This window comes from Numenius arquata, chromosome 2, assembly GCF_964106895.1.
Source record: "Numenius arquata chromosome 2, bNumArq3.hap1.1, whole genome shotgun sequence".
NCBI lineage: Eukaryota > Metazoa > Chordata > Aves > Charadriiformes > Scolopacidae > Numenius > Numenius arquata.
In genome coordinates this window covers 29,391,579-29,417,867 of record NC_133577.1, presented here as the reverse complement: position 1 = coordinate 29,417,867, position 26,289 = coordinate 29,391,579, and the positions used below count along the sequence as shown (strand labels likewise).

The window sequence follows — 26,289 nt, the reverse complement described above, 5'->3', positions numbered from 1 at the left end:
TGCTGGCAGAAGTTTAAAGTTTCCAAAAGCTGTAGAACTTCCACCTTAGAAAACTAAGAAATAAGACATACTAATAACTTAACCTGTTTTGGTGGTGGTTTGGGGTTTTTTTGTTTTTGTTTTTTGTCCAAGGAGACTCAATTTAAGAGTTGGAGAAAGAACAAAAAAAATAAACCACTCCTATGTCCACAGAAGAATTGTCTGAAACTGTAGTTCCTGAAATACGTGCTGTAGCACCTTAGCATCACAAGGGTGGTGAAAGCAGGCAGCAGCCAACAACATTGCATGTTTTTGTTCATAGCCACCAATCTCATAACCCAGGCAGGAGCCTTGGAGCTGGAGAAGTCAGGCATGAACCAATGGGATATACTGTGCAATGGCAAAGGACTCGCTGGCTAACAGGGTTGCTGCCCAGGCCTCTGAATCAGGTTGTACAGCTTGGTGTGACCTGCTGCATGTCATCAATTTTACTCCTCTCAAAAATATACATGACAAGGATCAAGATTTGGGCACTACTATCACAGAATGGTTGAAGCTGGAGGGGACCTCTGGAGGTCATCTGGTCCAACATTTCTCCAGCCTGTTGAAGTCCCTCTGGATGGCAGCACAAGCTTCTGGTGTATCAGCCAGTCCTCCCAGGCATCAACAAACTTGCTGAGGGTACACTCTGCCCCATCATCCAGATCATTAATGAAGATGTTGAACAGGACTGGACCCAGTACTGGTCCCTGGGGTACACTGCTAGTTACGAGCCTCCAACTAGACCTCACACCGCTGATCACCACCCTCTAGACCCATCCATTCAAACCAGCTTTCAATTCACCTGTCTGCTCATCCATCCCATGTTTCATCAGCTTAACACTGGTCTAAAACTTGTAAGAATAAGCCTCTAAACTTTCTTCCACATACGATTCCCTACCTTCCCCTTCCAACTCTGTAAGATCTATTCAGAAGATAGTCCTACTTAACTAAGGTTTCAAAGAAAATTACGAGTGGGGTTTCTTGTTTTGCTTTGGCTTGTTTTGTCCCTCTTCTTTTACCTCAAACTGCTGGGCTAACTCTAGCCACCGAAAATCATGGATATGAGCAAGTCACAAAAAATGGTACTTGTCTTCAGATAACTGACATTTAAAAATATATATTTCATGGTGAAGAATGAGCAGACTGATCACAACAGATGTTTAATTTTTGTATATTGAGAAGGATTCTTGTTTTTCTTATTTTCTTTAACAAATCTCAAGCAAAGCATACTGCACCTGCCAAGACTGATTAAGTAAAATTAAAGTCACCAGAGTTTAAGTTTTACAGTAAATCTTTAATTGTCAGTGATCTCAGGTGAAAAAACTGAGAAGATAAGACATAAAACATTCGAAGATGATGGAACAAAAAGCTAATGCATCTTGTTAAATCTCCAAAGATCTGTCAGTACTTGAAAGCATGTTTTTCATCTTACCTCCGTTGAAAATCACCTCTCCAAGACAGTCCCTAGGTACTTTAGATGCACAGCGTTTGTGACAGTTGAATCTGCAATCTACAACAGAAAATAAATAAGCCCATGATACCAGAATCTTACTCCTACTCAGACACTAACATTCTATCATTCACTACTTCCATCACAAGATTCAGTTCAGATTGATACATTACATGTAACCGAAGACAGCACCAATGAGGTCACCTCCAGAAGGAAATTAACAATCTTGTCTTGATATCACATGTTGATTTGTCCCACTACTATTTATTATGTTAGCACTTCCCCTTGCAGTACAAAATAGTTTTCTACTTCTCTAGCTTTCTCTGTAGTTATTTTTTCCATTATGATGTAATTTTTCCCATCCTCTCATCTGTTCCACACCCTTTTTTCCATTGCTATATGATTTAAATGTCTCATCTCTGTCATTTTTCCCCACCTGCTGCCTAAGACGTGCAGCCACCAGAGCCTCTAGGATCACACACCTGTATCACAAACACAAATAGTCACAAATATGCTCTGCAGTAAATCCCAAAGTCCAGTTCCCCTGTCACTCAGATTACAGACTTGGCTGAAAACTGAAGCTCCATTTCTCCCTGCTGACACAGGGCAGATGGAATAATGTTATGTCCAGATATAACCTGGCATGGAGATGGAATCTAATCTGGATGTGTGCCATTTCTGCATCCAAGGTATCAGATGCAGCCTCCTGAACCAGTCCAGCACACATCATTAGTGGAATTAACAGGATTTTCCTTCATTAGCAGCATCACTATAATTTTCAACTCCGTATAAACATCATGAATTTCAAAACTCCCCACTGCCCCTGCAACTGTTTTCAAACTGATAATTTAGTCTGTTTCTGCTGCCCAAAGAAAGCCTATCATGCTTTCCTTTTAAGTCCAGACAAGAGAAAAATCATTCTATCTCCACATTTTTAGTAGCAGAGAAGCCAAACCCTGGAGCAAAATGTAATCATGTTCAGCTTCTGAGTGCCTCTAAGGAAGCATCCTAGGAGACCAATGAGCTGGCCTTTCTGTAGTGACGCTTTCAGTCCATATTACGGAATATGGTTACTTCACGAGTTCAAAGGGAGCTGGAAGAAACAGATGTTTCAAATCCTACCAGGGAACTAGAAAGACTAAGAGTGAGTCAATCTAATCAATTAAACGTTGTCCAGAAACATTCTTGAGTACTGCAATGCCACTCTTAGTCTAGTAAACAGTCATAAACACCCCCTAGCATGCTTTTGGCCCACAGCATTAGCACAATCTCAAACAGTTCCCAGGTTCATAAGTCAGAGCACCCCATTAAATTGTTCCCAACAGGCTGTGTGCATACAGCCACCCAGGCTAGGATGCTAAGAAAACTTGTTCATGAGCACAGGTCATTTGGGCCCAGTTGACCTCAGTGTCCAGGAACGTTCCTTAGCACATTTAACTTATTACCACAAATATAGTCTTAGCATCCCCAAGATCATCCTCAGAGTCCAAGTAGAAGCCTGGATGAATTCAAGAAATCCAGGGCTCTTACAGGTACTCAGGAACCTGGGACTGCTGAAAGACCCCAAGCTTTGGGAATGTGCACCAGGAAGTTGGTGGGAAACCTTAAGAATCTTTAGGAGAAAGCAGTATGAAAATAATTTGATTGTTTGATACCAATTCCTGATATATTAAAAATATGTATAGGATCATACTGCATAACTGGAGGCCTATTAATATACTTATTTCTGTCCTGTGGGCATACATAATGTTTCTCTAGTCTTGTCTTCCTAGATGCTATCATTCACTTTCCAAAACTGATGTGGTAGCCCCATTTGTTCAGCTGGATATACAGTCACAACAACTGTATATGGTTAGTAGCATCTAGACGTTAAAATCGCAAAGCATCCTTTTCAGGCTTCATTATTTATGTATTACATGTATCTAAGAGACAGGCTGACTGGAAAAAAATAAATCAGAACCAGTTCAGGATGCAGACTTCAAACAAAGACTGCAAATTATTAAAGTGAGAAATGAAAGATAAAACTACTTCCTTACTTACGTGAGACAGTAGTCTTTTTAGTCAAAAGAAAGTTAACGCAGCTATAAGCTTACGATTTTTGCTCTCTTCTACTAAAGGAAATTGAAAAATGTATTAAATGACCTCTTTCAAAATGCTGATTGACCTTTGGTACTCATGTTTGACAAACTCACATGAGAGCAATGAAAAGTCCTTTCCATATTAATGTTTAGGATTCATCACTACACTTTTCTTTCCTGCAACAAAGCTGACAGATCTGCATTATCCAGCAATAAAGAGCCGGAAGAGGAGCACAAAGTCATAGTTATGCCCTGGGAACTGCGTAAAAGAATCTGAGAATTGAAGTCTTGCATCTTAACATATGCTAAATAAAACCATGCAGCTGATGAAGCCTAAGCTAGTTCAGGAAAGACAACTACCTGTATAAATTTTTTTCCAAAAGCCAATGATGGGTATTCTGTACCAGCATAAAATCATGAAAATTCACAATTTCTTTAGCGATGAGTCAAGAAGGCAGGCATTGAACAGAGGGAATATTTCCCATTAATATTAATTTAGAATTATCCTTCTAGAATCAAGGGGTTCCCAATCTACATGAGATTAAGTCTTATTTTTCATAAAAGTGTACAATGCACAGTCTACTGAAATTAAAATGAGGGCTGCCCCATTTTGTAGTATATAACTTTCTAGCAATCAAAACATAAGCTGAAATCAGTTTTAAATAAAAGACTTTCACTGAAATTTATTGCTGCAGCCAAAAATTAAATGTTTACCTTTACACTGCATCCCTTGGCGAAAAAGGCCCTTGAGCAGCCGTTTGCAATACTGGCATATGGTGGGACGAGTGTAAGAGTGAACAGCAAAGGTGTGCGGAACCTTCACTCTGCACAGCACCATCTTCTCCATCCAGATGGGACGGCCGCTCCAGGAGGGAATCCTCTTGCTAGGTTCTGGGCAGCAGCGCTAGAATAAAGAAGGTATACACAATTTGCACAAAACCAGTTCTACTTTAGGAAAAATAAATAATTTTTTTAAATAAATAAATAAATGTCAGTGGAGCTGGGAGGGAGGTGTTGGCTCAGAATGTGACTGGATAAGAAAGAACCTGGCCAAGAAGCTTTAAAAGGAGATTCTGGTATCGTAAAACAAAACCAAGAAAACACCAGATGAAAAAGCCTTGCAGAGAGCAGGAAAGTATGTATGAATCTTTTTTTCCACCGAAGCTAAAATGCTGAAAATTCACTCATGACACTTTTTTTTAAGCAACTGGCAAAGTTCACAGACAGACCCCAATGCAGGGGATAAAATGGAAAACACTGGAGGTGTAGGCAAACAAAAATCCAATCATTACCCAAGCTATCACTTTCACAAAGCAGAGTACAGCATACCTGGATATCTCACTAAGTTAAGCAAAAATATTTAGAAAATTAAAAAATAATTTTGGAAATTAAATCTCCAAATAAACCTTTGAAATTAAATTAAAACAAAAACTTGGGCAATTAAAACAAAAGGCATTGAGTACCACACTAAACATTCAGCAGGATAAATTTACAGTTACCTACATCTGCAGAAAACTCTAAAGGAACATGGCACTGTACATCTGACCTAAAGTATTTTAAGACTACTGAAAGATGAACTGCAAATATGATAATATATTACCGATCATCTAAGCCAAGTATTCAAAATCAGACAGCAAAGAAGAACTGTCAAAGAGGTACTAAAAAAGCATGTAGAAATCAAAGTTAAATTCCATGATAGGAGAAATGCTTACAACTCTATGTTCACTACCTAAAACTTACCAATAGTTACAAACATAAAAATAAATATTTTTCATGACTCAAGACCAGGCTTTGTAGCCTCTAGCTAAGAAATATTGTGTTCTTGAACTAGACAGTCTACACGATTTATAAACCATAGTTAGAACGTAAGAATTGTTACAATGTAAAGTAATAGAATTAGGTAAGTAGGAAAAACTAAGTGTCAAAAGCCCCGCATTTGCCCCACCATGAAAGCAGCAATAAAAAAATTGATCTAATCACTGCCTGCCCTGCCTTAAGGTCCCAATACAGTTGCAGTATAACTGATAACCTCTCAGCAATCCTCATAACCATTATAGCAAAGAACTATTATGGATGATGGTTCTTACCGTAAGCCCTTCATCCCCTACACTCTCCTTGATAGGTCTTGGGGTTTTGGTTTTTTTTTTTTAGATTAACACTGTGAAAAGCTTAACAGCATATCAGGAACACTCTGCTCTTCCAGCATAAAAGCTTACAATTTATACTGCTTTAGCCAAGTAATTATTCTATACTGATACAGTAATTACAAAATGAATCTGTATTACAAAGGCTGCAAGGTGTTTTATCATTCCCGAAACCAAAGTTCTCAAAGTTCATATAACCATGAATGACGGGCTAATAACAAAATTATACGTAACTGTTATTGCTGTGAGAAATGAAATGGGAAGTAAAGTATAACTTTTATCAGGAAGTGTCACACTCTAAGATTCACCAGATTTAAAAATCAACTGAAACCAATCATAATGGTTAAGCTCAACTCCCTTGTACTCATTATGAGACACTTGCAACACTAATTTCCCAGAAGCTGAAGATTTAAAATAAAAAATTGTTTCCACTTTCACATTACATACTTCTTCAGAGGCAGAGGATGTGTATTCAGCTTGTGCTGGTCTTGGAACTGAAAGCCCTGCTCCTGGTAAAGACACGTTAGACAGACGCCTCTTTCTCACTCCACTGCAGTTATTTGGAATCTTGAAGGCACATCGCTTATGGTAGTTTAACCCACAACCTGAAAGAGAAGGTTTTTAGACAAAACCTCCCAACTTTCAAAGTAACAAAAATAGTATTCATTTTTGATAAAAGAGTTAAAAAGATGATCCAGGAAAATGGTAAAGACAGAAATAGATTGTTCTGTTAAATTCTTTTCTTTTAGTGTTCTTGACGTGATCCACAGTAACACCTTTTTTTGCACTACTTGCTACAATACTGGTCTCTAGTAAGCCCAGCTCTACAAACAAGGTCTAAGACCCCAAAGCAGCTGATCGCCCTCCCCACTTTTCCCCCCACCAGGAGGCTTTCATCACTCCCTCACTCTGGAGCACCAGAGCCAAGGACGAGCCAGGGAGCAGGCAACGTCAGTACCTGACAGCAGGCTGCAGAGTGCTCCAAAGCCAGCTGGATGAAGGCCATAAGGAAAGGGATTCCCCTTCGGGAGTCTCTCCAAAGTATGTGCTCCTTGTGCAGAGAACACATGCTTCTAAGCTAGCTATTCATTTATTCTTTTTTTAAAGTGGGAAACAAGAACACTTCTTAAGTCATTTGCCCAAGGTCATACACAGTTTGCGTTAAAGCCCGGATCTGAACTCGGGTTTCCTGATACACAACCCCTTCCAACTCTGTGAAATACTACATTTATTACACGCTATCATATCAAACAAGATACAATTTCCTCTTCTCCATCTTACATAGATATACAACCCCCAAAAATACACTAAAAATCACAGACTTACCTTCACATTTTAATCCTTGTCGTACCAAACCCCATAGCATCTCTCCGCAGTAGTCACAAAAAGTAGGAGCCTTGTAGGAATGCACATAAAGTGCATGAGGACGAATCTGGAAATCTTCAACTGTAGCCAAAGCTTTTAAAAAATTGCAATAAGTTACAGTTCTTGCCACAGGATCAACAAGGACTTTACTGTATACCATTTAAATACGCATTTAGAAGACTACGTGGTTTTCAGTAAGCTTTTCTAGTGAGGAAAATTCTGTTGGGTTCTGTAGGCTAATGGCCACAACTAATCAACAGTATGAGTCACAATGTTGAAAACGTCACTAACGTGAGAAGGCAAATACAAGAAGCTTTGCTAAGATCAACTTGATAGTAAACATTTGAAAGAGCAACTTAATTTTCAAGCTGTTTTGTAACCTACCAAATTTTAAAACAAAGAACAATTCTACAGGTTAGATTTTTATCTTCTAAAGGACTTTTTCAGTAAAAGCTTATTAGATTGAACTCTGCATGTATCAGAACTGTGGATAGAGTTTCCACGGAACACTGGAAGCTTCACTAGTAGTGTTCTTTTTCTTAAACATAGATGTATTTAAATGATTTTTTTGTTCCCGTTTCTTTGGAATGTAAAAAAAAAAAGTGGTATTTTACACCAACATTACCTTGCCCTGATCACTACTATTCTTTGATCAAATACTTTGTACTAATACTTCACATTCAGCTTTAAAACCCTACTGAAACAGATCATGTCTTCAAAATGCCCGTTTCTGGTGGTCTCTGTTTATAAGGAAACTGACAGAGCGTGGCAAGAAGCAGCACACACCACAAATTTTCCAGACATATGATTCACCAGAAGCAATGAAAAGCTCAAACCAAGATGTTCAACCACTGAACACCCTAGACATGCCTAAAACAGTAGGTCCTGAAATCCAAGGAACTCATTCTTATGACTCTGGATATCATACTTCACTGATCCAATTTACAAATGTAATCCTATGACAGGCAAGAGATCTCTCGGTCTAGAATGTAGCCTCAGTTTGGCACTTAGTCCTCAAAGTCTGAAAGAACTGCTCAATGCTAATCCAGCTTTTATTTGTCATTTAACTACAGATGCTTTTGGTTGAATTTGACAACACGTGCAATGAAACACATGCAACTCAAATCAGTTAGGGTTTGGTGGAGGGGGCCTGTTCCTCGTTATTGAGGAGTACTACAGGTTAATAACCACCACTCTAAGGACTTTATAATTTAAAATAAACTGTTTTCAATCACTACCGTAACCTTAAGAGTCTGTCCTTATAGGTATGATTCAGCAGTATGTTCATATGAAGCCTTTGAGCTGTATAAACCATCAGTAGCAAAAGCTACAGAACAAAAAGACAGATCTGAGCAAAAGAAAGCCAATGACAGGGTTGGAAAAGCAAATTCTGAATCCTATCTGCATTTCAGCTTCAATAATTATATTAATAAACTTATATTATTATAATTATAAATTAATATTCTTATCATTCAGGTTTATTTATAATAATAAACCTGAAGAAGATTAAAAGATGACAATGAAACAATAATAAAACTGAGTACTGAAGCATCAGTACCACTTAGATTTTCTTGGAAACCTCTACCCCAAAACAGTGACCCAGTATGAGACTTAAGTCAAAGAGCTCGAGCCAAGCATGATAATAATGTTCCATGAAGTCTTTTTTTTTTTTAATCTACTGAATAACGCACTGTTCCACAGTACCTACCAGAGAGTACAACCTCAACAAGATCTCCCTCATGTATCTCTTCTGCTGATGTAATTCGTTGCAAAATATTATCTGAGTTCAGGTCATGACGGAAGAGGAGAATTTTGTCATACATGCCAAAGAAACCACACTCTGGGAACTGCAATAGAAAGCAAAGTCTAAATTACCACATGTTCTTTCAGAATCCTATCTATAAATGTTTTCAGTAATAGCTACAGAACATGAGCGTTAAGTGTTCCAGAGAAAAAAAACTGATCAGCTTCTTTTTGAGGAACTGAAGGATTTTCTTAACTGAAATGCAGCATAAAAAGGTTAATACCAAAACAAAAAAAAAAAAAAACAAACCCTAAAGAAACAAAAAAACTCCCCCCCAAAACCCTCCCCCCCCCCCCCAAAAAAAAAACCCCACACACCAGAACAACACAAATCATTATCAACTTCTTCCCTGTTCCTCTCACCAACAGTGACACTTTTTCAAACCTGAAAAGAAAAAACGATAGGGTTTTGGTTTCTTTGGGTTTTTAATCTCTCAGACCTGCATAATCAGTCTGGCACCTGAAAGCCAACATAGATCTTTCTAACTCTGATACCAGCACCTGTAACCCTTTTGGGCCAGGCAGGTATTTGGCTCCAAGACACCAGACACTCCAGCAGCACCTGCCACACTCTTCCTGAGGGACAAGCCAAGAGGGGCTCCATGTGGCTGTTCTACAACAGTTTAGATCTGCAGATGCAAGAAAAGGAAAACTTGATTCCCTACAAGGACAGAAGATAATATTGTAAATACACATAGGGAATAGATTCAGCAAGTAACACACCATTTTTCCATGACACTTCACTGAAAATAGCATTCTTATTCTGCATTTTCCCCACTCTTCAAAATATTGTCAATTGTGAATAAAACTTCTTAAAATGAAAAGCTGAAAAGTAAATAGTCAGTTCACAGAAAAAAAGACCAAGATTAGACCCTGGAGAGGAATAAGTACCAATCAACCAGTTCCTTTGGCCTTTTTGTTTAAACCAGAATTCAAATTTGAGGTGGGAACACACGCAGAAGTGCTCCCACAGAAGAAAACAGGAAGATTGCGGGGGGAGGGGGGGCACCATGGAAAAGCACACAACAAACTTTCAATTAGTTAGGTAACAGATGACAATTCAGTAATTTAGATCTTGCACAGTCAATAGTAACAGGGTCTAAACTGCATGAAGCTGTGGTATATTAATTGTCCTTCGCTAAAGTAGTCAAAGACTTGTTTCTACCAAATCAAAGACATAATGAAGGGATCCGTCACGCCCATTGCTTTCACACTCCCTTCCCATTCAGAGAGAAAATAATTTCCTCTTTCCTGTAGCAATTTTATCCAAAATATTAAGTTGGCCTTCTCTGTTTTGGTGTGCACACCCTACACATTTACATTACACACAGTAAGAATCTCCAAGCTCTGGAAAGCGTACAAAGAGAGGCAGAATTTGTGCCATTTAACCCATGCAAAAGAGGTACTTGACAAAGTTATACTGACAGCAGTAGATACTAAATCTGCAGCAGCAAAAAACTGATTTACTGGGCTGATGCCAAAGCAGCAGGCTGCTTCCTCTGTCTCCCAACTCACTCTTAGGTTCTCTGCATAAATTTGATACTCTCTTGCACTCTGTACAGTAGCCATGATGGTACAGATATGACAGCAGCATTATATTTCCCTAAAAACAGATGCTTTTTAAACCTTTAAACAATAAAATGCTACTGCTTAAAATCCCTGAGGTCATCTGGAATTACCTATAAGAACTCCTCTTATTATACTTTATTTCAGTATACTCATCTGCTGATTAATTTGAATAAATAGCAAATATCTATGAATATTCTGAAAATTACAATTTTTCCATCTCCCAATGATTATTTGTATTAGGAAAGCAAATAAAAAGCTTGAGGATTAGCTGTGCTGTCCAAATATGTGTCTCAGTATCTCTGCAAATATGCACAGGACTTGACATTCAAAACATGCATAGATACAGCAAGCTAGTAATTCTTCCAAGGGAACTGAGAGTTCTTCATACCTGAAACAGTGAATAAACCTGCTTTAAGCTCTAATTCAAAAGTCCACTGTGCCTCAATTAACAAGAAAGCAAATTATATTTACTTTTTTTTTTTTTAAACTAAGTGCTGTGATGTTTCATTCCTTGATACACTGTTTAGCCAGGTATCACCTCAATGCTAGCATCAACAAGAGGAAGCTACCAAATCAACGCTACAATCAATTGTATCCTCAAGATAACTTCTACTTACAGTATATCAATTCTATCATGCTGATGAAAAACTTAATTCCAACAAAAAGGAGACAAAAATCAACATGAATATGGTTTGTATCTGCCTGCAGATAAACATGACACTTTTTATTAATGCTGATACTAATTTCAGCTTCCAGGAGGGACAACTGATGATTCAGAGAATAAGTGTGAACTATTGCCTCTTTGTAATAAGTTCACAGAATCACCTGCAAACCACAGATTTTAAGGAACTTTTAGGCTATTTCACAGGTTTAAGTCTCCTTCTTTTGATGAAGATATGTCTTTGTTTCTCTTTTTTTCATTCTTTAAGACCACAAACCCATCATGCAGCTGCCAGAACATCCCTACATATAATCCCCCAACCCAGTAACCAGAGGTCACATAATCACATACCAGAAGCACTTATTTTAAATGCTACAACCGTATGTATTTTGTGTGTGCATCATTTACCCATTCTCATGTACAGATCTTGGATTTATTAAAAGTTTTAAACATATCACATTAATTTTGGTGACTAAAAAGCATTAACTGACACAAAAGTTAGATGAATACTCAAATCCTCTTTTGTGACAGCAAGTGTAATCATTAAAAACGAGACACTACATTCTTTACAAAATAGCATCAACATTAATTCCAAAGTTTGTAAGTATCAGTATATTGCCTATAATTTGGTTTTCAAATAAATTCCAGACAAAGGCTAAATTAATTTATATGGAATAAAAATATCATAAAAGAAGCAAAATCATTTATTACAGACTGTTAGAACTGTTGGCATCAACATCCTCATTTGCTTCTATGTTAATTAAACTGACCTTTTAAGCTGTGTGTCATGAATGCTTACAAGACTGTAGTGACATGTTTTACTGCCCTCTTCTCTCAAAACAAGTATAGATACCCATGGATTAAATGACTGTGAAAAGCTGTCTGGTTTTGCAACTCTAATATTTAACCTCCTAAAAGATAATTCCTCTATTTACAAGCTTCAGCTTGATCAGTAGCTTCTGGACTAAGATACAGAATCACACAAGACTAACAATAAGCCATGGCACTATTTATTGCCAGAAGTCTATCATTAAACACAGACCCTGTATATAGTTTCTATAGACATATGTGACAGACTTCGCCCGGGACACATTTCTCTCTGCATTGTGCATGCCTAATCTCCATTTCTGAAACAGTCGTTCCAAAAACTAAAAAGATTACAATCATGAAACCTGTTCATTGGTACTACAGAGTTGCAGTTACTATAAGGTTGTCCTCAACCCACAATAGGGACAGGCATAGCCAAGGAACTTTGCAACAACTCCCTTACCTACCCTGCCTGTTAGGTCATGACAGTGCTTATCTGGATGTCCGCAAAGGAGCGCAGAGGAACAATGCAGGTGGGGTAGCCCCTACAACACCATCACAGGGGCCATCAGCGCAAAGGCCCATCTCCACATGCCAGAGGAGCCCACAGGCACAACAGCAGATGGGGAACCCAAACTAGGGACTCCAAGGAAAGGTTACCCTATCCAGGCCCATCCCAGGGCTGTCAGAAGAGAGCCTCAACCCCAGTTTCCAGCCATAAAAGCCCATCAAGTCAAGTCAACACTAGAGCACCAATTGGACCGAGAAGGGTTGCTGCTCAATGCTATGGGACACATTGTAAAATGCTGGGGAATTAGGATTGTACAAGACATTATGGGATGTTTATGGAAGGAACCAAAGGCAAGGAAAGAGGCAATTCAGGGAGGAACAAACATGGGAAAAAAAATAGAGGGATAAGAAGATAAAAAAGGCTGGACACCTGCAAACAGCGGCTGGTCAGAACAATTGTCTGGCCATGCCCTGTGCCTTCTCAGCACCATCTGTCCTATCTTTTCATTAGATTCCGTTTCTGACTATTTTCCTGGATGACGCATTTTCATTCCGAGCACATGTATGTGTATAGGAGGTCTGAGTGCTAGCAACTGAAGCCAGACCACAGGTCAGAGGACCCATGTGTCTGCAGTGCCAGCGACTGGAGAGACCAGAGTGAGTGAAATCAAGAGCCCACAATCGGAGTGGGGCTGCAGCCCCAGTAGCTTGAGTATCCAGATGCCAGCAATTGGGAAGACCAAGATCCAGGGGCTGCTGCTGGGCAGAGAGTACCTGAGTCCAGCTGCTAGAAACAACCGCTTTTTTTTTGGTTGGTGGGTTGTTTTTTTGTGTGTCTGTTCCCACTAACATACCTTCATCCTGAACCACCAGAGAAGGGTACAGTATGAGACCATTGCTGCTGTTTGTGTTCATGCAAGTCCTCTGCGTGTCTGCCTGTGTCCATTTGTGTGTAAACACCAATGTATTGTACACCTGTATCCAAGTGCCTGTGCCTACAGGGAATACGCAGTCAGTCTTGCTATTGGTTGGACCTGGAGCATTGAGCTGCAACAACCTCACCTCTGCCAGGAGACTGTTGGATTCAGTTGTCCCTAACAAAACTGTTCAAGTTTGATGAAAGAGTCCTGCCCTTTCCTTGCACGCACCCCTACATGATTCCCCTGTTATAAAAGAACAAACTAACATAAAGATGCCTCTCTGACCACTCCTTTCCACACACTTGAGCTCAGATTACTCTCCTCTGCTCCCACTACAGTCCTGTGCACCCAAGCAATGGAAGAGCTGGCTGCCTGCCCTCTGCATGGCCAGCCCTGATGAGCTGCAGGTGGCCCGTCAGAGCCCATGCCTAAGCCACTTGGCGGGGCTTTGATGGGGGGAGCTGTGCAAGCAGCTTTGCTCCTTACAGACGTGCAGCGCCCTGCTCTCTCTTCCGCTCCCCAGTACATTCGGGAATAGAGCATTCCTTGCTAGCACCTTAGCCAGAAGGCTATGTGGGACTGCTGGCCAAGAATAACCTCATCGCTTAACAAGGTTTTTATTTCAAGTGGTATCTTTTAACAGAATTTTTACGCAAAGCTTAAACTATGTTCAAGTTGTACACTACCAAATTTTTCTCTCTTGTACTGCAGCAGAGTACAGCTTTTATAGCCTTCCTTGTGCTCAATGACATGAAGCTGTTAAGGAACAACACTATCCAGTTCCTTTGAAGTGTTAAGAGCTCATAATGTAAACTTGAAAACAAAACTCAAAGCAGAATTTTTTAAAGCCTGTTTTATCTTACGGGATTATACAGCTATTACTTTCCTGCATAAAAGTCCAAAGTATCTACACAGTGATTCAGAACATATAAACTGCTAATCCCAGTATTACTGTGTTTCCTAAAAGCAAAATGGAGACTGTTCCCAGTGTTAACAGTTCCAAAAGAGCATCTAATTACAGGAAATCACTTGCGGGAAGTCTACGTATGTAACAGACTGTGCCAAAATTAATCTCTGGTACACCAATATCATCAACTTACATAAAGAACGTATGCAATCCTTTGTACTTGGGTGGTACTAGCACAAGTAACACTACTAGTGCGTTATTGCAGTTACACTGAGGAAAAACAACTGGTGTTATCTAGAATGCTTATACTGTAACTATTAGAGTATGTTTAGTTTTAATTGATAGGGCATTACACCGTTCTTTTTAACCAGCAGAACTCAACATACAGCGGCCAGCATTGCTGGAGTGAAACACAACTGAGGCTTCCTTCTATGTTGGCAGTAACTGAAAAATATCTCTACTTGAAGTTCCAGGACTTACTTTACAAAGTTCTGGACCAGTCGCCAAAAATTCACACTAGGGAAAAGCGTAGGCGGATATTGTTTCAAGGTCCAATATCTCATGACCCATCATAACTCAAAACAAATGCTTCAAACCACTGAAAGTTAATTCCAAAGTCTAATGGTGCAAAACACCCATTACCTTGGAAAGTCTCCTGGTTCACTGAAATCACTCCAATCTAGTATCCTGCATCTCTACCCAGCTATTCGCTCCCGCTCTTTAGAATGGTGTGCCAAATCACATTATCACACAGACAATTAGCTTCAAACATGTTGCATCTTTGCCTCACCAGATGCCTCAGCACAGACATACTTGGACTACTGCTTGGCTAGGTTTTCCAGCATACAAACTTATTACCATGCTTGGAAATGCTAATCTGCCCCACATACACCAGCTCTGTACCCCAGTACTCTCCAGCTCCCATCTTCTCACAGGCACGTTTGCTTCTCATACCTCAACTCTCTATTACTCTGCTGCCTTATTTAGCCCATACGAAGAAAGCAGATGACAAGAAAGCAGACCAAGGTGGCAGGAGGGGAGATTTGAGCACAGCTGATGTGCTCATGATTTACATTTCTTTTAGAGCCATTCAAAAATAAGCACCATGATCTATTAGCAGAAGCTTAACCTGGATGAAATCCCTGAAGAATGGCTGCAGTTCTGTTACCTATTTATTACACCAAATTTAAGATCTTACCGCAAGAGTTGTAGAGATCCATTTGTAATATAGATGGATTGTAATATGATCCTTGTAATACGATTCTTTTACTTCTCAATATTTTATTAGTAAGACATCTGTTAACACTTGAGAAATCTTATTAAGATCCAAGTCAACACCTCTGCCACAACTTGGTTAGATAGCCATTACTATAACAACGTCCAAACCTTTGGAAGACAGCTCATATTCATTCCACACGTTTTGGTCTTTTCACAACATGACAATTTGAAAGTATTTTAAAATAAACACTTTTTTTCCCCTTCAGCAGCCCTCACTGAAGAGCAAGCTATCCAAACTACTTTAATTCAGCCCCATTAAAACTATGAATAATTATATGAATAATACAGGTATACAGTCAATTGTCACTTGGTTAGAAGATTCTACAGATACATTTGTGTGTTCTTTATGTGAGACTTTTTCCCCCCGATTACCAATGCAAAACGTTTGAGCGCATCTCATCTCTCTCCCCCCGTGCCCCAGTCTACTTCACCTTCAAAGGAAACTGGCTAATTTTCCAAACAATCCAAGGGCTTCACTCACATTCCAATTATTGAAAATTAAATCCCACCTAGTCTAATTAAAATAATAGGCAGGAATATCAAAAAAGTGCATACATACTGATAGGATCATATTTCATTTAGATTACTCAAATTATTGACAAGGGAATACAGTGTACCAGGACTACAACATTTATAAAAACAATGAAAGTATGAAACTACATAGACAGTAAGAAGACTCATAAGCAGGTGTAATATGTGAAATTTAACTCCTTTTAAACACAGCTATACTTCCTCTGATTGTGTTCTCGACACCTTACACAGCTCAGAATCTTGAAGAAATAAATACAAGTGCATACATGTTAAGTACCCGTGTAAGTGGCTATTGACAGATTAAGGCCTGAATTCAGGCAAGTCAGAACAGCATAATGCGTCAGGAAAAACAATCAGGGGATTAACACTAGTAAGAAAGCATAAATACTGTTGGGAGAGGAGATAACATTTAAGCCAAATAATGACACCTCAAGGACTCTGCCTATAGAGAGAAAGATGACCAAAACCAGTCAAAAAATAAGACGAAAAAGCAAAGAAGCACAAAGAAAGCCAGTAATCAAGTAGAAATGAGATTATGAACAATCATGAATTTGCTGTTAAGAGACAGGTAAGCACAGGTGCAGTTGAAAGAGTGATCATGCCAGGATGAAGAAGAATTAAGACAAAAATATTGTCTTTGCAAAAGCAAAGACACTAAACACATCAGAGTTACACAAATCATGATGAAAGCAACAGGTGTTAGATAAGGGTTTCAAGGCCGTACATCAGCAAGACAATTTTGAGATTACTTCGAAGAAAGAAATAAAAAAAAGAAAAACATACTACATATGGAAGAGTTCAGCAATAGCAGAATTGTAAACATTGTTGGTGGAGAAGGTTTAAGAGCAAACCTGAAGCAGGCAGGCCATGGAAGGAAAGATTAGTTTTGGGAGGTGAACTAAATAAGACACAAGATAGACCAAAAAATACTAGGCTGGATAAAGTTTGATAAGAAAAAGATAAGCAGGCAGGAAACAAGTGCAGCAAACATGAATGAAACACTAGAAATATATAAGGGCAGAGAAAGAAAAGGAAGAGAGTGAGAAAATAAGTTTGATTTAGCTTTTTTTTTTTTTTTTTTTAAGTTTAAGACATACGACAGCAACATGTTATGAAAATCCAGAGGAAAAAAAAATCTGAGAGAGAAGCGTGTTAAACAGTAAGACATAAGAAATACCCGTTTGACTTTGCTAAGTGGTGACCCTTTGGGTGGGTTCAGTGAAGTGGAAAAACAAAAACTAGTTTGGAAGATTAAGAAACAGATTGTATGGATAAATAGGGTATCAGTACTCAAGTCAAAGAGAAGGCAATGGTTAGAAAGGATCACAACAATTTCAGGCAAACGCTCTAAAGTAGGAGGGGAACTGGCCTATTTCAGAGCAAAGTGTAGCAAAGCCATTGGAGGAAAAGTATGTAAAGGAGGAGGATGCCAAGCATGACTGAAAATGAAAAGGATGAAGTTCAGTTTTGTAGATGAAAAAAGTAGATAAGAGAAGTTTCAGAATCATGAAAGTAAAGATATAAAGTTTAAGAAAAAAAGTTGTGATAAATCTCACAGGTACTGATACTATACAAGTAACAGCACAGAACAATCAAATATTTCTCATTTATAGCTATTAGTTTAACTAGACAAAATAAATCAGCTAGAATAAAGCATTTATAGCATGCTTATAATTCTCAGTTTGCTGGCACTAGAGCACCACCACATATGAGTTTCCAGTTTTAAGCTATTAAAACCTATGTTCTGCTTCATGTCCTCTTATGGGAGGAATGAAGAACAGTATTTAAATACAAAACAGGATTAAAAACTTGCCTCTGTGATATCTGATCATTGTGCAAGGACACACACTGTCCATCTGCAACTTATGCTACACATTTTCCTGCTTCTAAGCACACTCCCTCTATTCCAGCAGTCAAATCTGTTCATGCTTTGGTTCCTCTTCAGACTCTCCCTGAGAACTGTATGTCTGGTACTTTAAAATACAGCAATCTGGATAAGGAATGAACAGAGCAGGTAAGACTATAATCAACAATCTTTTGAAGCATCCCTAAAAAGTCTAAAGTTTGGGTTTTCTGAGGACTTCTATTAAGCATTTCAATATACAATACCCCTAAGATAGTGCCCCCCAAATTTAATTTTAAAATTAAAAAAAAGGTTTTGCTCTTCTCCTGATGCTTAGAACATTTTTAACAGAGCTAAGAGACACAGCAAATATTTGCATTACTCATCTCGCTCTCCTCACAGGCACATGCCTCTAGTTTCAGTTCTGCTGATGCTACTTTTAATTACCCTTCTGCAAAACCTGAACGAGCTACACCAAACAGCAGTGTTTAAAGCAGGAAGCACAGTTGACCATCAACAATACAGCAAGACTGGCAATACAGAAAGTGCTATGAAAACACATTAGATAAACACAGTACTTATTTCCTAACTAAACTGCTCTCCAACACTGGCTTTTGCAGGATTGGTTTTCCCCCAGTCGATTAATTTTCCCTGAAAGAAATAAAGGTAAGGCATATGTTACTTTTCTGAAAACCTCTGAAGGATGCTATAATTACTTTTACAAAGGATAAAACCCAGCCTCCTCAAAGGTCTGCTGTAAGTCCTGATCAACATTTTTGATACCATAATTGTAGCCTCAAAAAGAGTTAAGAAGGCAGTTCAAGCTCCCAAGCAAATGAGGAAGGACACCTGAAACTTTTTTTTTTGTTCCAGATATGTAGAGAAATACAAGTCTGAAATATGATTTAAAAGCACTATTAAAATTAAGTAAGGAAACTTCCATTTCATTTCAGTAAGGATACCACTCAAATAAGAAGAAAAGCTACAAACTATTCCAAGTAAAAAAAAGATACTTCTCCTTTTTCACTGAAGTGCAACAGTAAATTGATACTGCTAACTACAGAACTATCACAAGGAACAAACTATACGGTACCCTGAAGTTGAGAGCCAGGAACAAGTCAAGAAAAGACAGTTAAAGCAGGCTGTGGAATACCAGAGGAAAGGGAAGCTTTAACACTCTTGAATCTCAAAGGCATACCCAGTAGCTTCAAAGCTTTCAAATGGAAAAAACAGGCAGCCATACACATGACAACAGACAGAAGAACACAGTTCACAATTTTCACATAAATAGAAAACAATCTATATATTAATACTAGAATATTTAATATGTTTGCAACAGTCACCAGATCTAAGAGAAAAAAGTCATGGCAGGACATACTGCTGTCAAATATAGGGCAGAGGGAGGATATTGCCACTCATGCACTGGCTGCAAAACTACTTATGAAAGATGAATCCACCACACAAGGTTGTTTCCTGATCGGTTTTCTGCCTGCAAACATGTTCTCACTGAGCAGTAATTTGCTGGTAGCATCAGCTGCAGGCGAGCATAAACTGAATCAAAGACAGACAAAAGAGAGAACTGATCATGAAATGCTCATCAGTTTTGCAGTAGATAAGGCTCAGCATATAAGAAGTTTCTTGAGCTGTAACAAGAACTTGAGCTAAGCTTTTAGCTGAGCCTGCCAAAAGAACAGAAAGGAAAAAGAAAAAGAAGTGTGAATGTATTTGTTTTCATCTTTAAGATAGAAGACAGGAAATATGCAGATGCAAAAGCGGCCCCTAAAATGGCTGCAAAAAAGTGCACCTAACATGCATAGTTAAAAAAAAAGTTAAAAAAAAAAATTTGACCTAAATAACTTGTCTCTTCAGAAAGGAACTAACACACTGAACTACATTTTGGTAGCCCAAAAAGTTATTATGAAATCAGCTTGCTTGCCAACTATTTTGTAAAAATATGGAAGATGCAATAAGTTGTGAGATGGGAAAAAAGATACACAAGCATATGCGAATGAGAGTTCATATGTTTGCATTTACTTTCCTTCAAGCTATTAACTGAAAAAGAACCACCTAATAAAACTAGATCAACCATAAACACCAAATTACAACAATGAAAGACATGGAAAACAATTCCGTACAAAATAATCTACCTTCAACTCCCTCCCTCTCATCCACCCTTGGCCTTGAGCAAAAAGCGTGATTATGTCTTCGTTATTTTATGAAACAAAGTTAACTACTTTTCAGTTTGCTTAGTAGGATCTAAGCTACCTAACCTAAATAAAGATAAAACTTGGATGCAAAAACAGCAAGATCAATGTTATTTCCTTCCTAGAGAGTCAGACCTTACAACAGCTTAACTAAGACACATTTGAAAAGGATGCTAAGATTTTTTTTATTTCTTGATTGACCCTCTCTTAACAGAAACATTGATGGTAATAGTTCGCTCATAAAAGAGCAATGTATGTATTCCTTATGTGGAAAAACAATACTAGGTCAGTATTAGCTGTTTGGTGGGGGTTTTAATTATTAACTAGAAACAAAAAGAAAAGCTAGCATCAAGCAGCTCTTCAGGCCTGCAGTGCGTTTCTGTAGCCACAACTGGCCCTTTCATCACGCCTGGCTATACTGTTGCAAGAATACTCCTTAATAGTAAGCACAAACTAGTAACTTAAGGTATCAGTAACGATCACTGCAAGGAAAAAATATATTCCTCATATTCTGAAAACTAATTCTCACAGGAAATTTACTACTGCATCTGCTTTTACTACATTTCACAAGCAAGAAAGTAAAAGGACATGTTACTCCTTGTAAGTGAAAAGCTCCAGTCTTAGGAGTTAAGAAAATTTCCTTGTGCATAACTGCAATCATCTAACATGGATCTTTGTCACTGCACCAAACCCTGGGCATATTCCAGTCACAGGTTGTACAACTGTTGCCATCAGCAGAACAGGGTAGCGTTATACCATACCTTCTGGTAAACTATAGAGCACACGAGGTCTTTAACGGCAGAGAGGGACAGTTCCTGAGCTTCAATGGTGACAGTCTCTCGCGTAAGACCAATCTGCAGAAGGAAGGAGACCCCATGCATAGAGCCCCGGGAGTTGGTGAGGCTCTGGGTACTGAAACTGCCATTGGAGAGTCGACTGGAGAGCCCCGACTGCGGACTTGAAGACAAAGTTGGGGTTTGTGGTGCAGCAGCATGACACGTAGGTGGGGAAAACTTCTGTAAGGATGGGGGAGAAGCGTCGTTTGCTGACATCTGACTTGCTTTACTCTGTCAAAATCTCCCTAGTAGTCAAATTCTAAGAAAAATACGTTGTCAGTTCTTGGTTTGAAATGAAAACAAGGATAATGTCACTTTCCCTTTCTTAGTTCAGTAAAACACCCCTGACCAGAAAAAAACTTAATTTTCCCTTTCATTCTGTGCAAACCAAAGAGTAAAATAATTTCAGCTGTAAGTTACTTTAAATTAAAGGTTCTTTTTCCACAGCTACAATCAGCTGATCAAAAGCAGATTGCCTGTCCTTTAGCACCACGTCCAGACAACAGAGGCTTACATAAAGGCCTCACAGAAAGACAGCACCTCTGCTGTTTTATACTTGTCCTTCATTTTTATGTATTAAAAAAAAAAGCTGGAAACACAGACGGAAATAAACGTTGGTAATTCATTAAAAGTATCCTTATTCACCTAATTCCACAGATCATTTCTTAAATGCAAACTCATATTCATGTAGACAGCCTTTTAGAATGGAAAAAAAAAAGTGTATCCTCGAGCAACAACAGAAGTCCACGTATGTGATGAATCTATTCCTCCTTCAGAAAGTCTTCTCTGAATTCACAGGACACAGTTAACTTGGAGATCAGTGAAGGTATCTGATTTCATTTTAATGAAATATTTTAGCTCATGAAATGCAGGAGCAGAATGTCTGAAGACACAATCTCGTTAAATGTAACCTCTAGCTTCACCCAGATAATTTCCAGCATTTTGAAACGTTGTACTCCACCTGTAAGGGAAAAGATAAAGCTGTTATTTCACATGAAATGCATAAAATTGCATAGCTATGTCATAACCACTCTACTTTGACACAGCAGGATCATCAGTTCCTTGATTCAAATCCATTACATTAGTAACATTTTACTGTTTTGCCACACAAGACAAATCTGACCTAACACTGCCCAATGTTACCACATCTTTTAATTAATGGTAGTGTAGCAGAGCAAAACACGTAGAGCTAAGGAGGGAGTGGGGGGAGCACGACTAGACAGTAGAAGACAACTTTGCTCTGTAGGTGTATCATAAGAAGTTCGTGGGTATGGAAGGAAATGTATTAAAATGCATTGAAATGTCAAAAAAAACACGTCAGAACTCAAAAAACCTCTATGTAGCATGTACTCAGGATACCATTTTAATACTTTTATTTAAGACAACTGAAGAACATCTTGCATAAACTCTGACTGTAGGAAGATATGCATAGCATACAATTGAGTATTGGTTCCTTTGAGGGGGGGGGGAATCTTTTAAAGCTCACACATCCGATTAAAAAAGCAAGTCTGCAACAACCTTTTAAAATAAATCATTTCACAAGCACAGGCTCAAAATGCTTGTTACAAGATGCTGTGCTACCTGATTCGATATTTCAAGCACTTCACGAGCAACTAAAATGCTCAAAAAGAATCATTTTTAGATTTCCCATGCAACTTCTGCCACACAAAGTTAGCTGTGAATGCAGAAGTGGTTCAAATACATAGACACTACATATTGCTAACAGTTTTTGAAGGAGCATAGATCCATACAGGACACCAAAATCAATAAGCTTATGTATTTTTTCCTTCCCTTGCATACAAAAATCTCAGACAGTATTACTAAGATTAAATGACATGACGTTTTAGAAAAGAAACACCACAGTTTATCACACACAATATAAACTGTCCTTACTAGAAATAAGGCTGATAACTAGTAAAACAGTCCATTTAATAGATTACACACTCCTGGTATTTACCAGTAACTGTAATAATTGTAGTAATTCACAATCCCACTGCCACTGCATTCTAAAAGGTAGGTAAGGAAACAGAGGTACATGAATTGCAGTACTGGAAGGAAAGTAAGCTCTTGGTTCTCTGATAAAAATTCCTAACAGGGGCTCCAGAAGAAAGAACAAATTGATACCTTCTGGATTTTCAGCACAGGTATCTACAAACTGTTGTCTTTAAATACCCAAAGAGTTGCTGGACATTTACAACAACACCTGGAAAGACAACTTCTGCCTTAAAGAACACACTAAACATGATACAGATGAAGGTCACAAACAGGAAGAATAAGGGCAGCAACAGTAACATTTAAGCACCTTTCTCAAGAAGGCAGCCTTACAGTGCCTTCAACTTCACTTAAAGATGACTTGTTTCTGCTTTCTACATACTGCTTTTCTCTCCCTCACTTCTCACAGATACTACAGACAGCAAATACCAAGCCTTAGGGGTGGATCTGAATTAAAAACCAGTAACACCTAATCAACATAAAGTGGAAAAGCCATATAATGTGAAAGAACTAATGAGTTTACTAAGCAAGTTTAATTCAGACAGCAAAAACACACTGTGAAAGCTCACCTACAGCTGCCTAATTAGAATGTTAATTATATTTACCAAAAGCACAACACATTTGCACTTACAAAGCCTTTTCATACCAAGTGTACTTGCACAAAAGTTTATTTTTCCTACTTGCTAGGAAAGGAACGGATCTTTCTAAGAACAGAAAACCATAGAAACTGATCAATTCATAGTCAGGACAAACCTAGTCTGCATACCAAGTAGAAATAAGTGCATATTGAAATTTAAAGTCAATCTCACGAGTCCATATTTTTATATATATATATATAGATAAAAAAACCTCCTACACCTCAAAAAGCAGAGAGACCCCAGGGTTTTGAAGGGAGCCCATCTGCCCTTGCCGCACAGCTCGCAGCCGGCTTTCCAGCCTGCTCTGGCGCTGACCCTCCCCTTCCCTTTGGGGCTGTTCCCAAACCAAGCAGCTCCCGGGCAGCTTCTCCAGCATCTGGCGCTGAAATCCCCCTCCTTTACCCCCTGGCTCGGCACAACACGGACCTTCCAGCCCCGCTCAGAGCGGCTCCTCTCCCTCTTCTTACCCCCGCGGGAGCCGGTGGCTTCCCTGGTTCCCGCCGGGAGAGACTGAAGCCCCTGCCCCGCCGCCGACCTCGGGGCCGCCCGCAGGTGCCAGGGCTGGGATTGCGGGCGGGCGGAGGAGCGGCCTCCCCGCCGCCACGGGCCGGGCTGGAGCGAGGCGGACGGGATCGGCGGAGGAGCCGCCGGCGCGGCAGCGGGATGCGTCCTGCCTGCCGCGGGTCACGCAGCCCCGTCCGGGCTGGCCGCTGGCAACCGCCCGCCCCGTCCCTCCCAGGTTTAAATCCCCGCCGGGCGACCCGCCCCTGCCGGCACAGCTCCCCGCGGCGCCGCTCTCCGGAGATGATGTGGCCTCGGCCCGTCGCCCCCACCCCGGGGCACCCCCGCGCCAGGGCGGAGCTGCCGCCGCGACGCCGCTTCCCCTCCCGCCGGGGGGCAGCGAGGGTCTACCCCCTCCGCAACCTCCCGGGGCAGGGCCCTCGCTGGGGTCAGCGGCGGCGGCGACGTCGCCGCTCCCGCCGCGGCAGGAACTTTCCGAGTCCGCCTCCGCCCTTCCCCGGCGCGGCGGGCCCGGCCCCTCCCCGGCTCCTGGTCCCAGCGGCTACGTCCCCCCACGGTCCCGCCGCCGCCCTCACCTGCGGTCCCGCCACACGCCGGCTGCCCCCGGGCCGCAGCTGCCTCGCGCGCATCTCACCCGCCGCGCAGCCCCCCGCACACACCAAGAGCTGCCCGGGACGGGACGGGCTGCGCCGCGGGGACTGCCGGGAGCTGTAGTCCCACAGCCCCCCTCAGACCCGGGGCGCCGCGCGCGAACGAACTACATGCCCCGGCGTGCCCCGCGCCAGCGGGGGCGCTCAGCGAGCGAGGCGGCGCACGCGCGGGCCTGGCCGAAAGAGTTTCCGTTAGTTTTCTTGCCCGTGGCGGTTGCTGCCCTGAACCGCTAACGGGACGGCGGGGCGCGGCCGCCCCTGCAGCGGCTGCTTGCGCTCCGTCTCTCCGGCCCCGCCGCCCTCGCCTCGCCCCTCCAGCCCCAGCCGCCTTTCCGTCAGTGCCAAAAACTTGGTTCGGCGCCAGTTCGCACCCGCTCGCTGTTGTGCCAGCGCCGGCCGCGGGTTTCCACAGCTCTTCCCCAACTCCCCGCTGTGCCTCAGGGAGCGCCCTGGGCCTGCCGGCTGCCCGGCCGCCCGGCCGCCTGCCGTAGCCCTTCTCTCCATCTGCGCCGCTTTCAGTTCACCTTTCCGGGGCGTGGGTGGCCCCACGGAGATCTCCCCAGGGCCTCGGTCCGGGCCCTTCATCTCTGCACAGGAAATACTTGACCTGGTGTGTCACAGGATCACGCCGGGCTTTTCCATGGCTGCTCCGACCCGGCAGCTCGACAACGCTTTCTGCGAACAGCGTGCCTGCCGGTCCCTGTGCCTCTCTTGGTGGCCCCCAGTGATCAGCTTGTCGCTTACCACAGAAGCTCTCCAGTCCCTTCCAGACATGGCTGTCCCTCTCTGCTACTATGCTACAGCCTCCCTTCTAATACTCTGATTCACCCAAATCCCGTCTTCCTGCTCTGCGTTAACGATGCCAGTCTTGCATCATCAGCAAATCTCTGCATGCAAGATGTTTAGCAAACACGCATTTAGCAAAAATGCTAAATAAAACTAGTCACAAGGCAAAACTGCATTTGTAACCTCCGTCCAGCCCTAAAGCTCCCTGTTAAAAGACAACCCATAATCTTCCTTCTTGAGTTTGGATTCAATTTCTGCATACGAGTCTTAAAATAATATCCACTACCATAAGAAGTTACTGAAGTTTAAATTATATACCAGACTGAAAACACTTGGAAAAGAGAAACTGTCGACGGAAATTCAAAGGCTTCTAATTCTCAGCTCAGCGAGACACAGATGGAGAAGCAGATTAGTGCTTTGTCATTTATAGTGCTGTTTGTAACGTACATTTCTCATTTCCTTCATCTTATACTCCTGAGGCCTGGCCTAAAACCCACTGACACTGAGTGGAGTCTTTCCACTTCACCCTATTTTGCATCAAACCTTCACGCAGTGCAGCTGATACAGTGTAACCAGGTCCATGTTCTGACTGGAGCCAGTTTATTTGATAAATAAAAATTTCTCCTTGTCGAAATCTGGAACTACTTTAAACTAAAACTGTAGCAGTTAGTGGTTTATTCTGCTTTTAACTGCATTTGAATGCTAAGAAACACCCAGGACTTTTTAATGAAGGCTACTCCACGAATAGAGGATGTTCTTGCCAAAGCTCTACAC

The 26,289-nt window shown here is 40.8% G+C and overlaps 1 protein-coding gene across 2 annotated transcripts in view; it reads right to left on the bottom strand.

Annotated features, from left to right (window-relative positions):
- Positions 1–21,888, bottom strand: part of PRKD3 (protein kinase D3) — a 41,307-nt gene extending 19,419 nt beyond the window's left edge. Inside the window, exons 1-6 of one of the 2 annotated variants that reach the window (XM_074144536.1) lie at positions 20,853–21,888; positions 8,767–8,905; positions 7,020–7,151; positions 6,141–6,298; positions 4,264–4,453; positions 1,454–1,531 (exon numbers count right to left, since the gene is read on the bottom strand). In XM_074144536.1, the coding sequence (XP_074000637.1) occupies positions 1,454–1,531; positions 4,264–4,453; positions 6,141–6,298; positions 7,020–7,151; positions 8,767–8,905; positions 20,853–21,143 (988 nt within the window). In that variant the 5' untranslated portion in view covers positions 21,144–21,888. Of the gene's footprint in view, positions 1–1,453; positions 1,532–4,263; positions 4,454–6,131; positions 6,299–7,019; positions 7,152–8,766; positions 8,906–20,852 lie in introns of both variants that reach the window. The other variant, XM_074144534.1, reaches the window with a different exon arrangement.
- Positions 21,889–26,289: the final 4,401 nt, after the last annotated feature.